Source organism: Artemia franciscana, chromosome 12 (assembly GCF_032884065.1).
Source record: "Artemia franciscana chromosome 12, ASM3288406v1, whole genome shotgun sequence".
NCBI classification, from domain to species: Eukaryota; Metazoa; Arthropoda; class Branchiopoda; order Anostraca; family Artemiidae; genus Artemia; species Artemia franciscana.
Window position 1 is genome coordinate 140,715 of NC_088874.1, and position 16,977 is coordinate 157,691.

Sequence of the window (16,977 nt, forward strand, 5' to 3'; positions counted from 1 at the left end):
AAAGGAAGTTTTTTCTCGTCTACAAGATGAAGTATTCGGAATTTTTATATCGAAATCGGAAATTTCCGACTATTTCTACATTAGAGATGAATATCGACCATTGTTTGAACAAAGTGAGACTTTCAGTTATTTTGAAAGACAAATAGGGGGTGTGAAAGTAGATTATGCAATTCTATCAAGTGCATTTCACTTGGTTGGTTTGCAAATGTTAATTCGTATAATCGAAGCTGAAGCCTAACCGTTAAACGGTTAACGGCTAACGAGCTATAGATTCAACGGCTTTTAAATTACAGTAGCCACATTCTAACACACTTTCCCGGTGACGGCTGAGAATATCCCTATTTCCTCTGAAAGAACCTTAAAAAAGATTTATAGGATATATGCGTCTTAATGTCAGATTAAAAAAAAAAAAAAAAAAAAAAAAAACTTAACACAGACATTCACTCATCTTCAGCAAAAATTTATTATGACCATTCCAAGTATTTGTGAAGTCCTACAGATGAAAAACGTTTTTTCAAAGTCTTAAGCGAATCTAGCTTATTAGCTACTTTATAGTCATCTGCTGTATTTCACTACCTGTGACAATGAAACCATAGATACCGCAAATTTGGCAAAAATACAATCTTATTTATATTTGGTTAAATGGTTTTAGCATCACGTTCATGCCGATTCAGTATCTTCTTTTATCAGTGTTTTCTGTTTTTTTCTTGGTTTTCTCTAGATGATCTCTGTTTTCCAAAAGGCCGAATAAGTCATTCAAATAGGTGGAGCCAATTCACCAGCACCTCTACAAAGTATATGTCACGCTATTAGTGTGAAAAAGATTTTTTTTTTTTTTTTCAAAGTTAATGTTCGAAATGAATTTTCCTAAAGCCATGACCTACCTAGATCGTTTTTTCACACTGGAAAATGTTAATATGTCAATTTTCATAAAACAAATTGTAATGCTGTTTGTCAGTCCCTGCTTATTCTTCTGTTTTATTATTCAGGTTCTTTTTTTCTTTTTTTTCATTTTTTTTTTTCACTTGTGCCATTGATTTTTCCGTTCATATGTCAGTTTTTTATCTTCTCACGAATAAGGTTACATTTATAAAGCTTTGATTCATAAACGAATAAGGTTTCACTTATAAAGCTTTGACTTATAAAGCTTATAAAGCTTTGCTTCACTTATAAAGCTTTGATTTCACAAAAAAAAATTGTCTACCAGTAAAAGAATTTTGTGAATAGAAAAAGTAGTTTGAAGGGCCTGCCTTCTTCAATTAAAGTTTTAATTTTCCGTCTTTATTCGCTACCTTCATATTTCATGTACGAATTTCGCAAATATTTTTCCTGGTAACAGTGCAAAATGATTGTAAGAGTCAAAATTGTAACGAAATCGAAGAATGTAATCAAAGTATCAACGGGATGAAACGGAAAAATATAATTGAAGAATCTTATGAAGAAGAATTTATCCAAGAAATAGTTTAAATAGGTCGTTCGGATCGATATTTTTACGAATTAAAGAATGCAGGGATCATTTTTGACAGCATTTAAGAAAAAGGCCGAATCTTTGAAAAATGGGATGACTGTGCATGAAATGTCAATAAAAACCACTTTGTTTTTATAGATGTTTTTTTCCAAACACAGAGCATAAACAGAACGTTTTGTATGGTTTCAAAAGGGACCTAGGGACATTATTCAAGTCTGTCAAGAACTGCACAAGTTTTCTGAATGGGGAGTAAGTAGTCATTAAATGAGAAGTCTCACTCGTTTCTCTTAGTTGGCCAGCATATCTGCTACGTCAAAGAATTTCTCATGTGGAGGGACGGAATACAAAATAAAAAAAAATGTGTTTTGGGCCACTATTTTCCTTGAGGAGGGGCTTACATTGGACTGATAATGGAAGGGGGGTTGCTCAACTAAAATAACGACCAACTATAAACTCTGCCTAAGCTTAGAGAGTCATGTTTGTCTGTGATGACTCGACTTCTTGTCATCACAGACAAACAATTAGTCACTATACAACTCCTTTCTAGCATATATGTTAGATCTGTATGCTCAAAAGGAAGATCCATAAGAACAAACCAAAAATAACCATGTTAAAAAAAAGTTCGAAATGAGCATCAAAAATGGAATTTTCTTGTTTCAGAGATGGTGTAAAATACGCTTCTATTGAACAAATATTGCTGCTCATTGCTGGAAAAATAACGCGAATATCGAGTCCTCAAAAGCACATTTGTTTTTTGTTTTTTTTATCTCCTCTCGGAAATCTCCTCAGAAAATAGGAAGTGTGAGAAGACCAGGAATGTGTTGGAAGCGTTCGAAAACAAAATATTCTTAAATAATCCAATAGGAGTTATCATCTCTTCAATGGAAGTACCGGTAATTCTTGCTGCAGCTTATTTGAAACTTTCCTCTAAACTAACTTTAATGGAAACTACGCTAAAGACTAAATGTGATAAGGTGACATCCTATGATCTGAACTTTTCATCTCTACCAAATCATTGCCCCATCCTTCACAAAATCATATGACAGTTGTGATTTCGAATATTCCGATTGATTTGAATTATCCCACTTAGCGCAAAGCAAGCAATTGACCAAGTTTGCGGGCACGAAGCTGCTGCGAAAGATTTTTGTGACGCAATACCTGGCGTACTAAAGGACTGTCACGTCAGGTTAAGTGAACAAAAACACCATGGAATACTGAAAAGCATACAGGATAATTTTGATCTTGATATTTTTAAGGGCTGTGACGGTGTGATTGATGCAAAACGCCCAGGAAAATCGGTGGCAGTAAAAGTTACTTTTACAGATGGAATCATACTCTCAAATGCTCTGTGACTCTGTATAAAAGCGGAATAGAAAGTGATACGAGTTCACATGTTTATGAGACCACCACGTTGTTACTACAAATGACAGTATCCTAAACACAATATCTAACTGTAACAGGTCTGTGCGCTGTTGTCGTTGTACTGGGCAGCACGAATCCTCCAGCTCTTCTCCGCGTCATGAAGTGAATCCGAAATGTGCCAACTGCGGTGCCCCCATGTGTCCTTTAGTCTCATATGCTGTATCCTTCGTGAAGTCCTGTCTAAGAAGAATAACATCCCTAAATGGTTGAAACGAGAGAATTAAGTTTATGCTCCTTTGATATTAATGGGACTAAAGATAAGAACATCACAATTAACCAGAAAATGTCAGACTACGACATTATATTTTTTCAATAGCATCTTCTCCCTGCTGTCAGTATCAATTCCCTTCGAAGAAGCAGTGCAAATTTTGTTTTCACTACCTTCGCCCGGCTCACAAGAGGGTGACCCTCTGCTGGTCTATCTTGCATTGTTAAGCAAAGTTTTTCGGATCTTTCGCCTTCCCTCTATAAATCTAACTACAGTTTCATTACAATAAAAATCAAAGATTGTTTGCTCGTCAATTTTTACCTATCATGTGACCAAAAACGCATTGCTTCCCTCACTCAATTTTCCAGCGCATGCTCCTCTGTAAAGAATCTTGTCCCATACATAGAAAAGCGTGGCTACAAATGACTCTTTATCGGTGATTTCAACTTTGATGTGCTTAGCCAGTCCACGCGCACTGACCTAGTCTCAGATTCCCTTTCAGATAATTATCAAATCGTGGAAAAAGACCCTAATTACAGTTATACGCATAATAGTGGGGCCTTATCTAATATTGATCGTTGTATTTGCTCTACTGCTATATCTTGTTCGACAGTGCGTGTATATGACGATGAACACGATTATGACCACTTACCCTTAGGCATTACCCTTTCTGCGAATCAAACTAGCTGTAATTTGGTAGTCTCAAGTGCAAAGAAGTGGTATTACAAAAGGGAATTGGTCGAATGGTAATAATGTTTATATATTACTACTCGAGCTGGACTTCCCGCTGATGTCCGAGTCCCATTTTACCTGCTATGTACTGGTGATTTTTCATCTCCAGCTCGTTTGGATTTGAATGTCTATTATTACCGTATCATTGAATGCTTAAAACGTGCTGAAGAAATTGCTGTGTCTCTAATCTGAGTGCGTTCTAATACCCGTAGCTCTGTCTGGAAGGAAGATCCTGAATTAAAAGGCGTCAAGAACCGTGCTAAATTGTGGCTGAGGATTTGGATCGCCTGCGGCCGACTAAAGATACGGCATGCGTTTGATTTAAAACAAAGGTCTAAGCTGTATTTTAAACGGTATTTACGCAGTGTTCGCTATAATAGCTCTGAGTGTCCTAGAGATTCAGCTTTGGAGACGTGTAATCAATTCAACCAAGATGAATTGTTCTGCTGACAGTGGTGATTGTATTTCTAGTGACAATTGACTAAATCATTACAAAGGGATTTTTGATTTAATTAATTATAATGCGCATTGTTTTTTCACAGATCTTTGCTGTAAACTCTTGCCCGCAAATGTCCAACAAAAACGTTTTATTCATGTTTGCCTTGCGGCTGTTCTAAATTGTGTATGACAACTTAAATATAAAAATGTGGACTCTGATGGTATTTGTGTGAATCACTTGAATTTAGAGTCAGTTGCTTTGATTTCACATTTACAATTATTTTTCCAGATGTGTTTGTCATCTTCTCTTGTTCCAGATTCATTTTTATGCGGAACTGTCACTTCTATTTTGAAACGCGGAAAAGACCCCTTGAATTGCAACTCTTATAGATCAGTTAAGGTTGCCTGCAATCTAAGTAAGGTATTTGAATATATTCTTCTGCCGCATATCAGTACAAACTGTGAGCTTGATGTGAATCAGTTCGGATTCAAATCACGTGCTGGTTATCAACATGTTCATCGTGCTCTAGCTACTCTATTGCAGGATGCTGAGACCAACGGTCATGAACTTCACATTTGTACACTTGAAATAGCTAAGGCATTTGATTCTGTTTGCTATTAAATAAAAAAAAACAAGTTTTTTTAAATGAAAGTAAGGAGCGACATTAAAACTTAAAACGAACAGAAATTACTCCGTATATGAAAGGGGCTTTTCCTCCTCGACACCCCGCTCCTTACGCTAAAGTTTTTTATTATTTTAAAAAGAAGAGTTGCGAGAAAGAATCAAACTTTAGCGCAAGGAGCGGGGTTTCGAGGAGGAAAAGCCCCGTTGATAAATGTGAGTACCTGGCATTCAACGTAAAATCACCAGCTACGTTTTTTACACTGCCATGTGGATCTTCTTCAATTTGACATGCAAATGCTATTAAGTGCCCTGGTATCCATATTTGCAGTACGCTCTCTGTGCTCCGTGTAGAAGCTCTTTGACACTAAACACCAGCTTCAAATAGGCTACGGGAAAGTCGTCGCTAATCGTGATCTTTACTCACGTCTAGCACTCGCCCGACTTTATAGTACATTTTGTGACCACTCGGTTTTATTAATGTCTGGTATTTATCTACTGCTCCAGAAGAAGCAGCTAAAATCAATTCGAGTGATGTACTTTCGGTACCTGAAGTACCTACTTTATTTGCCTTGTTCTTACCGTAGTCATGCTATTGTTAGCAAATACGGTACCCCAAATACCCCAACACCTAGTTGGTGGGGGCGCTTCGCCCCCCCCAAGCCCCCCCGCGCGCGTAAGTTGTTACGCGCCATATTAGTTACGCGCCATTGTTGTTGTGTCCCATGGGAAAACAATCTGTATTCAGATCTATACCGCATTTTTCTAACGGTTGCCCTTGAGCTTTGTTGATGGTGATTGCTAATCGAACATTCCCTGTGTCTCCGTCGTCATTTATATAACCCCCTGTGCCCCAGGCGTCCCTGTTGTAGTTGTGTCCCTGTGTCCTGGTCGTCATTTATATTCCCTGTGTCCCGGTCGTCATTTGTGTCCCGGTATCCCAGTCTGTACTTTTTCTTTGAGTGTCCCGGTCGTCATTTATATTCCCTCTGTCCCGGTCGTCATTTGTGTCCCGGTCTGTAATTTCTCTTTGAGTGTTTTTTCTTTTTAGTTTTTTTTAGTTTTTTACCTTTTTTTCTTTTTTCAGTTTTCTTTTTCTTCTTTATTTTTCAGTGTCACTATGAAATACATATCGCCGAACCTTTGTTTTTTTTTTACTAAAATCTGGTAGGCATTGATGACCTTATCCAAGTCAAAATCCCAAACCCAATCATCATCGCTATCATTTTCAGTTTTGATGTGTTTTGACTCTCGCTGTCCAGGTGGATTTTCATCTAACTGCGCGGTTTTGCGTTCTTTAGCCGCAAGCCTGTTTTCTTGCTGTTCTTGTGATTCCTCGGCACGCTTTCTTTTCTTACTTTCTCTATCAGTCGCAAGCCTGTTTTCTTGCTGTTCTTGTGATTCCTCGGCACGCTTTCTTTTCTTACTTTCTCTATCAGCCGCAAGTTTTTTGGCATAGACTGTTTGAGCAGCTTCCTCGGCTGTTGCCATTGTAGGTTCTTCAGTCATTTTACAATTAAACATTTTTCCGTCCACGATCTTCTTACAATTAAAAATTTGTCTTTGAACGATTTTCTTAAATACTTTTAATGACGTCATCGTCATAACAAACACGACGACAACTAACTTCATGACGACATGATGACATGACGTCAGTCGACAGATAGACAGATAGACAGACAGGCAGACAACTTATTTTTATATTATAGATGAGCAAGCCTTTGGTTCAGCTGATATAAGAACTTTAACGAATGTCTTATTCTTGTATGGTATGCCAGAATAGTACATTAAACTGATTAGTGCTATTTACGAGAATAAAAGTGCTGTTGTTAAGGTAGGAAATGAGGTTAGTGACTGGTTTCGTATTCAGTCAGGAACTAAGCAGGGTTGTGCTCTATCCCCATTTACATAGATGATTTCGATGGAATTTTCTTAAGGAGTACAGGAAAGGCAATGAGAGAATATGGAATCAAATGGGGAAATAAAACTTTCCCGAAAGTGTCAGCCAAATTAATGAATGTTAAGGGTTTTGCGAGATCAGATTGCTAGAATACGTTTGAAAATGAATGTTATGAATGCTAAGTCGCTAAGGCTAGGAATAAGTGAAGACGAAAAGGCAACATTAGGTAACGAAAATATTAGTCATGCAGACAGATTCACTTCCCCTGGTAATATTATTAGTAAAAACGGTGGGTGCAGTGAAGATGTTGAAAGTAGAATAGCCAAGGACCAGGGGGATTTTTCTCGGTTGAAAAGGTTTGGAAGAATAAGAAAACAAGTCTCTGAACCAAGATTAGAACATTTGAAGCTACAGTGATGACAGTGGTCAGATTGTTCTGAAACATGGACACTCCGAAAAATGGAGGAAGATTTTTTATGTTTTTCAGAGAAATTACCTACGTATTGTTTCGGGTACCCGACTGACTAACATTACCTCAAGCAGTAGGCCGTGCGAAAAGTTTGGCTCAATCCCACTCCTTTGGGCTATAATGTAAGAAAAGTTGAGATGGCTGGGGCACATTCTGCGGATGAAGGGTAACAGATAGCCAAAGATTATCCTTTTCGGCCAATTGTCTAGAGCTAAACTGAAAGCAGGTATCCTTGGTTGGCAAGTGAGGATTTCTTAAGGAAATATTTTAGGGAACTTCTTCAGAGGGTGTAAAGAGGGAGGCTTCGAATAGATTGGGATGAAGGAGGAGCTCACGTAGCTGTGTCGGCCTCAGACGGCCTGGTACTGTGGTGTGCTGTGAGTAGTAGTAGTGTACTATAGAATACTATGTCGTATGGCCATATTTGGCTTAAAAAATATATACAGTATTATTATAATATTGAGAGTGTGGGCCAACACCTGAGAAAGGGAATTCTGCAATGAGATCCAAACTTTAAAATTTTTATGGACACTGGATGGATGTTATGCTAGAATTCCAATTTAATGATTTAGTATCTCTCTTCTAATACTGGCTTAAAAATTTGATGAAGCATAATAGTTGAGAGTTCGTCATTTATATGCTCCTTTGGATATATAGGATGGTTTTAATTGGTCTCTTTTATTGAATTTTAGTTGGTCGAACCCTAAATCTGGCAGTTTTGTGGAAGATTTCACGAACAGAGTAGTAGACCACAGGCTCATTGACCAATTCCTTGACCACTTTATTTAGCTGCTTGTAAACCATCCTTAGGATCCGTAAATCTACTTTTGGAAAATTCAAAGGCATGCTCAGTTGGCTCACCTTGGCATTGATCCAGTTCATGTCTTTAGTAGACATTGTGGAACTTTTCAACACGTTGCTCAGGAGTCAACGTGAATCTTTTGGCCAAGCGTTCAAGACTAGTATACCAGATCAAAAATTGTCTTTGTGTGACTAAATTAACCTAGAACTTAAAAAGATAAAAGTGAACTCTAGATTTCTTTACTGCTGGAATGGAAAACTCCTAATAGGGAACCCAACAGATGTCTCTTCTAGGAATTTGAATGGCATGTTCTTAGTACTTAATATTGGGCTTGGTCATTTTGCAGGTTTTTAGCTTGATTTGTTTATTTCTAAGTGCACCAAAAAACTCTTTTAGGTTGGAATTAGCTAATATTTCTCTTTTGATTGAATTTGAGTTGCATTTTCGAGTAGGGAAATTATTCGTAGCATTATTTGAGTTGTTCAAACACTCGGCAGATTGGTTTTGTATATATAGGTCATTATCTACATCGATATATCGTATATATCGATACTTATCTATATCCATATCTATCGCTACTTCTGTTTTTGCTATTTTCTTCCAATTGGAGGCAAAATCATGATGTGATGTGTTGTGTGGGTACCCATTCTTCAAAATTTGTTTATCTATACGTCAGTTCTAGTAATTTTAATAACCCATCAGGGGTCAATTCACAATATATTAATAACACCTTAATAACCCATCAGGGTTCAATTCACAATATATTAATATGATATGTTAATAACATATGAACAATATGGAAACAATTCTTAATTAGTTGTTGTGTCAAATAATCTTATTGTTAGTCCTGACATTATTTTAACTGTTGTTTGCCTTTATTTTTTTTAGTTGATAAATGAATTTGGTATTGCTTCCGATGAAATATGGTATGTTGAATATTTACTTGGAAAAATAACAGAGAAACTGGAAGAGCCCCCTAGCCACTGGCTGCAGCATTACATCAACGCGTCAAAACATTTGTTTGACATGTCTCCCTCTTATCAAAAAAAGGTTAGCTACAACAGTCCTCAAAAATATGCAGTGGAGTCAGTGGAGGTAAGTGAATCTATAATAACACAGCTCTTGTTTTATTTTAGTGATGTAAAAAAGGGAAAAAATTAAAACGAGTTTAAAAAAAAATGTTTCCTGGCTTAAAATAAGGCGCATGTTTCGACAATCATCAAATTGGGATTGATCTTGCTTTCGATAGCAGTAAAATTTTTAGTAGGCAATCAGATTTTTTGTCCTTTGACAGGAACAATTTGTTCACTTGGACAAATATTTAGTTTGTGGACAAATAAACTTGGACAAATAAAATATTTGGACAAATATTTTGGATAAACACCGAACGATTAGTTTCTGTGCCTTGGAAAATTGGGCTTCGAATAATTAAAACCTTTCTGTTTATGTAAGTTATGGTAAGTTATTTTCCTAATTTTCTCGTTAAACAAAACTTTTATGTCTGGCAAAGTACCATTCTTATTATTTTCCTGTCGACCAATGCCTTTCTATGGCAAAGATTAACCATTTTATTATTTTGTAGATACGTTTTCGAAGGAGTTTTTTCTTTTTCTTGAAAAATTTCCTTTAATCAAATATTTTAACTGTAATTCACATATTAACGTTACTTGGTCACTTGCTCATGGTTGAACAAGTTTGCTGCCTTCTAAAAAAATTTATTTTTTTAATTACTGCGAAATCTATTTTAATAGCATATACAAATTATATAATGACAAATTATATAATTATATACAATGACTGAAAAATATACAATATTCGTAGAAATCATATTTCAAGTATAAAAAAAATTAAAATACCGTATAACTGTTTTAATAATGGCGATAAATAAGTGCTAAAATCATGCTGGCTTTCTAAAATATAAACTAAGAATAAAATGAAAAAAGTCGGATGAACATGTTTTCCTATTTTTGGGTATAAATTATCTGTCGTTTGGTGTGTTTTGTTTTTTATTTGGGGGGGGGGGTAAACAATTGAAGGAATATTGTTCCATTATACTGTAAATGTATTCTTTTTTCCACCATTAGTTCTAAAAGAAAGTGGAAAACTGAATACAATATTATTAAGCAGTTGTACTTAAACCTCAGAGGTAAGACAAAGAAAAAAGTTTCATCCTCTATCGGTAGTGTATCTCTTGATTTGCTTTCCAGAAGTGCCCGTTGGTCTTTTTGTAAAGCCTTAATAGCTCATTACTGGCTGTATCTGGCAGCACTGTCTAAGTTTTCTCTATGAGGTTATCTCGTTCCTTATTTGTTTTCCATAAATTTTAAATCCGTCCAAGTCCGTATCTTAGTCTTCGGGATCGTTTGTTCGGATGACTATTCTTGGCAATCCTCGCGTCAACTTCTGTTTTATTATTTACCTGCTCCTCGTTCTTCACTTTCAGGTTTAAGGGGTTCGTTATTTGCAAACTTTATTCATGCTATCTCTGCATCATTATGCCGTATTATCCGTATTATTAGATCCTGCTCTGTGTTTCATAATCCGATGGCAGATTTACAAGTTCTTTATTTGAACTAGTTCTTTATTATGAATGGCAATACTTAATTCTTTTTATAATGCTTTTTCCAAATATATTACTCGACTCAATTGCAAATGCACCCCCCTTCTCTTGATTGCCTCATATGTACCCCTATATATAGTTGTAATTGGCTTTACCAGCCCCACGTATGGGGCCCTATAGGTAATTGACCCATGTTTGATGATATACTTCTCCATTACTTTATTCTACTCATATATTACAGCTTTTATACTAAACGGATTATCTTCTCAGTACAAAATTTGATACGTGTGTGATTGACTGCGTAACTTGCGAAAATATTATGTGAAATGATTTTAAAAAGTGGATAATAATGGAAGGAAGCTTGATAATCTGGTAATAAAAGCATCCTACATATTATAACGTAAAAATTTTAATGTTGTTGCGTTTTCTTTAGCTTATATATTTCTTCTAGCTATGGATTTTCTCCTAGCTATTTTATTATTTCTGACTAGCTGTGGACTAGCTAGTCCTAGCTATATGGTTGGCGTGCTAGGTTGGGAATCCTTTTTCTGAGGGGTACAGGCTCGATTCCTGCTGTAGCCGGTTATTTAAGTTGGGATGGAGGTCAGTGGTGTGACTCTGTAAGCTCAGCCAGAATCAACCTGTCTCTAAATGGGTACCTGGGGAAATCTGGGGAAGATAAGCAGAAAGGCTGTATGAAATCGAAAGATGGCTGGACCCCAACCCCTATTGCACTTCCTGGCTGCTGGGGCACGAAACGGAGATCAGCACTACTACTTCTCAGAATTAGATCTCTATGCTAGGATAATATGCATTTATGTCAGTATCTTCAATTTGGTACAAGAGCAGGACAGGATCCAAAGAAACTTGGAAAATAATAACGCTTAACACTCCGCTGTACTGTTCATTATCTCTCATTGACTTATTATTCATCTACTGAATATGCTCCAAAAACTATAGTTTTAAATCTGGCATACAGAAAAGTAATGAGACTGATTGCTTACTTAATAAAGCTTTTATTTCCTTCAAACATAAAAGCTTTTTTCTTCAAAGTAGTACCTACACGCTGATGGAGACTTTGTTCCCTCTGTTCGTTGCGGTGCTGGAAGTGTTCAACCATAATGGTGTTCATCATGTCTGTTTCAGTCATTTTCATGGTTTTAAAAGTCCCAAAATACATCTTTGACGACATCTTTCAGTTTAAGAAAAATAAAAGTCTCAGAGACTGACATCAGGGGAATAAGGGGACTGAGAACCCTATGAATGTCTTTTAAGGTCAATAATGTTAATATGTAGACGGCAGTGTGATATGGTATTGTCAGGATGGAAACATTTCTCTCCAATGTTTGAACTCACGCGAATGGCCCCTTTTCTTAGCCTTTAACGGACGGGCCTGTAAAAAAAAGTAAATCTGTTGAAATCTAAATGTTCACTCAATCTTTGTAATGTTAAATGTTAATGTTTGTAATGTTAAAGGACAGATGTCTCATCTCACAAAATTTTTTACACGCTCCTTGTTTTCATCGGTTTTCGAAGTTGAAGGCCTCCCTGAGTGTTGTTCATCTGCAACATTTTCTCTGTCTTTCAAAAATGCTTTGAGCCACCGAAAAGACTTGAACTTAGGACAGAGAATGCTCCCTATAGGACTCCTTTAGGTTTTCAAACATCGTACCACCCGAATCTAAAAGCTCAACACAAATTTAATGGCACAATGTTGCTTCAATTTCCACATTTTGCGTGACGCACAACGAAAACTCAAACTTCACTAATCCCAATCTCAAAATTCACATAGGTATAGGAGGGTTCTGGTACAAGTGTTCGCTCAAGGATAACAGCGCAAGGTCGCCAGATCGACTGCAGTAGTGCCAGTCTCATTGTATTTCAGCCACATCTTGTGTATTCACCTTAACTGAGCCGTCTCAATGGCACATTATAAAAAATTCAGTGCACTGTTTTACATCATTGATTTGAAATATCGACAATATCGACCAAAAAAGAAAAAAAATGTAACTAAACTACAATTAAGGGTTAGTATGGATGCTAGCAATTAACAAGGTAGTGGAATAATACGAAATAATGAGACGAAAGAAGTTTAATGTTTTGTATTCATCCTTCTAAGTCTTGTCAAAAATTATATAGTTCCTGTGAGAAATTCTTTCTTTGGTTAGATGTATTATCAGATTCATGAAAATATACTGAAATATTTGACAAAAAAAAATACGGGGTGACGGGTGACATGTTCCCTCACTGAAAGGCTTTTGCTTTATAATTTCAAGATTAGATCTCCAATTATATTTTAAAAGAAAACAATTCAAATACATTGTTGCGGGGAGAGTTGCCAGAAGTCCTAAAAAGTCCATTTTTAGGGCCAAATTGACAAGCTGCGTTAGTATATGCTGCTATTCACAGCGTTTTGATAAAGTGGATGGCTGGAATAATCGTTTTCATCCCCACTGTGATCTTTGTCCAAAATAATACCAAAAAAAGGTCCTCTCCAGATACTGTGAAGGAACATATGTCTGTTTTTTTTACGCTCGCCCAGTTTTCCAAAGCGAAGAAGCTAATTGTCCAGTTTTGCTATCCAGGAAGAACTCAGCCGACTAAGGGAATGCGTGCAAACGTGCGTATTAATCATGTATATAATATTATTGCCACTATCACAAAGTGTAATGCTGATGTTGATCTGCCAGATTTTGTTATCCGTCACTCTATCGAAAAAACTCTCATTCCCCGTGATGCTTCTTATGCGTTGGGTTGCCGTGTAAAGTTCTGTTTGTCAGAGCTACGCTCTTTATCCGAGTATGTGCGAACTCTCCTTTCTGGCACAGTCGGACGTCCTCTGTCGTCAGTGCATGAGTGTTCTGTCTCTTCGGAACCGTCCAATACAGTTATCCTGTGAAAACCCCGCCTACTGATCTCTAAAATCCTGTTGGGCGCAGATAGTTTTAATGCCCTGGACAGTCTAACGATATCGTAAACATGACACCCGATCTTGTCAAGAAACCTAGGTAATTCATACCCAAAACAAAGCCTCAGCCAAGTCTATCAACGCCGCTGGTACTAGACAGCTAAATACGTCCACTCGTGTCCTTAATCGAAAAGCGTTTTGTATCCTGAGTGATATTCCTGCTGGTGTGCTAAAATCTGAGCTCATTAACAGTTCTTGATTGTTGAAGCAATGAAAATTTTAATGTGTTGTTACTTTTGCCTCGATATTCTTGACCAAGTCCCCTTGCATTTAGCTATGAACAATGGTTTGCGTTTGAGATACGAGTTTTTAGAATTAGACCTCACCAGAAAGCATCCCTTAGATGTCGTGACGATCGCCGAACCACGTTGTCAGTAAATACCCATTATCCCCGACCGACCAGATGTGTTAAAGATGAGGCACTGGACATTCTAACACATGTGATTATCCATACAGTGCATGTTCAAATTGCGCTAATTATGGGGGTGACCATGTTTCTTGTAGTCTCAGATGCCCAGTGTTAAAAAAGCTATGAATAAGGATAAAAAATAACTATTATTGGCAAGAGATAGCGCTTCGTTTCACTTAATATTAACGGTATGAAAGACAAAGATCCTCTGATTGATGAGCTTCTTGATTATGATATAATTTTTCTACAGGAGTATTTCCTAACTAAAGCCAATACAATACTCTTAAACGTTTGCACACTAAAAATACATTTGTATGTAAAGCTAAACGGGTCTCCCAGAATATCTTCGCGGACGATCATCCGGGGACTGTGCAAATCTAGTTCGTTCTTCTCAGAAGCTTGAGCTTATGTCCTTTGGTCATAACTTACTGGCAACAAAGTCTGGTAATATGGCCCTCATTAATATCTACTTGCCATGTACTCGTAAAAATATTTCATCCCTATTTTTCTTCGCGGGTGTTTGCCAGCAACTCGGGGCACTTATGCAAAGAGTGACTTATAGGGATGGAACTGGATTGTGGCTTGTAATATTAATGCTAATCTTCTGTCCCGATCTGAAAGAAGTGACCTGTTCTTTGATGCTTTGCCAAGTGGCTATCAGTTAGTCAGTAAAGACAACCATTTCATCTACATTGATAACCGTGATTGTGCTAGACCAAAGCTTGATCATATTGTTGCTTCAAATGTTCTGTCATTGTTTTGGATGATAAATACTCCAGATTCGTTTTTTATAATGTTGCGGGTTATAAATTTACTTTCTTACTTTTGCTTTTGTTTGTATGATTTGCTTTGTAATTTTTCTGGGTGACGCTAGATGACGTTTAATGTTTTTTTCTAGTAGGTGAATTCTATTTTGACGTTAATAGGCTGGGTATAAAAGTTCGGAGCTGTTACAGTGCTTTGAGATGCTTCGGGATTTCTGTTCTATTGTAACCCTCTCTCTCCGTCCCTATCCCTGACAGGGAAATCATACCACTATGCCTTGTAGTGGCACAGTGTCAAAGAGGAATGCTTCTAATAGATTTGGATGGAGGAGGAGTGTGCGTAGCTGCGTTGAACTCAGGTGGCTTGGTTCTGCAGTGTTGTTAGTAGTAGTAGAAATCTATTTTCATGCTCTTAGATTTTGTGAAAATTTAGAGTTAAACAGTACATTGAGAATGTTTTTTCTTTTTTTAGATGCATTACCGAATTCATGCAAGTATACTGAAGTATTTACTAAAAATGGAAGGAAAGCCTCTGTTGCCAGAAATCCAGGACTTACTTTTACAGACGATTGTTGAGATGGCTGATTCTCCGTTTGTCCAGCAAACCAAAAAATTGGATTGGGACACGTAATTGCTCATTGGTTTTATCCTCAGATTTTAATCACTGTCTTAATTAAGTCCTGACTAATATTAAAAGCTCGTTAGACTGTAGTTGTTGTGGTAGCCAGAAGTTGAAAATGTTAAAATAATGTCATTGCCACTGACAGGTTGTTGCTGTATAACTGACAGATAATGAAATCTGCTGAAAGATCATTGCTGTCAAAATATATATTTTATATTTTTTTTTATTAGTACTGCTAGCACGAAGCCGCCTTAGGCCAACACAGCTACGCACGCTACTTCTCCATCCTAATCAATTCAAAGCCTTCCTCTTTATACCCTCCCAAGAAGTTCCTATTTCCTTAAAATCTTTCTTTATGACACCTTCCTACCCTAGACGAGGATGACCAGCTTTCCTTTTAGCCCTTAGACAGTTGGCCGAAAAGGACAATCTTCAGCAATCTGTCATACTTCACCTGCAGAATATGCCCTAACTATCTCAACCTTTCTTTCATTATAGCCCTTGAAAGTGGGATTGAACCACACTTTTCGTACTGCCTACTGTTTCAAATACGATCAGTCAGCCGGGTACCCAGAACAATCTGTAGGCAATTGCTCTGGAAAACATCTAGTAAATCTTCATCCGCTTTTAGGAGCACCCATACTGCAGAGCCATATTTGAAAACTGTCATCACTGTACCTTCTAATATTCTAATCTTGGTTTGCAGATTTATCTTCCTATTCATTCAAACTGTTCTTGATTTTGAAAAAAACACCCTGAGCCTTTGTTATTCTACTTTTAGCGTTTTAACTGCTCCCACCGTTTTTACTAATAATACTACCAAGGTAAGCGAAGCTGCTCACTTGATCAATCTTTTTGATACCCAATGCCACCTTTTTATCTTTACTTATTCCTAGCTTTAGTGACTTAGTCTTCTTAACATTAATTTTCAAATTTAGTCTAGCAGCCTGAACTCACAAACCTATAAATCTTCATTCATTTTGCTCTGATTTTCATCTAGGATGCTTACATCTCAGCCTAATCTAAGTCAAGGAGACCTTTTTGAGAATCAGCATGAAAAACCAATTCTTTTAGTTTATTAGTTGCTATCAAGCTTCCTTTTATAGAGTTTTGGTTGCTATTCGGCCAAGTTCCTCCTTACTGTCAGTTTTAAAAATTTATTTTTTATTTGATTTCAATTTGAGGCAGCTATAGTCTTGAATGAAGGGTTAATTTTTAGCCTTTGATCTTTTGGAAATCAGCTTCTCTGGGGTAGAATGCCATATTTGACTGACTTCTCTGCCTGATTCCCCGAGATTTGTCTTTTACCACTCCAACTGAGAAAAAGCTATTGACTTTTTCTCGTGAGTTATTATCGCAACCATAAATGACGCTATAGTAAAACAGTATGATGACGTCAGTAATATAGTAAAGAACGAAAATTTGATAAGATAATTTAATACAAGTATCTTTTGAAAAAAAAATAAAGACAGAAAATTAGAAAAATAATATCTAAGAAAACTTGCGGGGGTGCTTGTGTTTGCTAAGAATGATGGTAAAGAAAAAAAGACCGACAAAAGTTAAGACACCAAACTAAAGCAAAAATCACTAGTA

General features: G+C 36.8%; 1 protein-coding gene across 2 annotated transcripts in view; it reads left to right on the forward strand.

The window, feature by feature from the left end:
* Positions 1–16,977, forward strand: part of LOC136033541 (uncharacterized) — an 89,044-nt gene that overhangs the window by 13,524 nt on the left and 58,543 nt on the right. For both annotated transcript variants that reach the window (XM_065714282.1, XM_065714283.1), the window contains exons 4-5: positions 8,950–9,156; positions 15,235–15,389. In XM_065714282.1, coding sequence (XP_065570354.1) covers positions 8,950–9,156; positions 15,235–15,389 — 362 coding nt within the window. The remainder of the gene's footprint in view (positions 1–8,949; positions 9,157–15,234; positions 15,390–16,977) is intronic.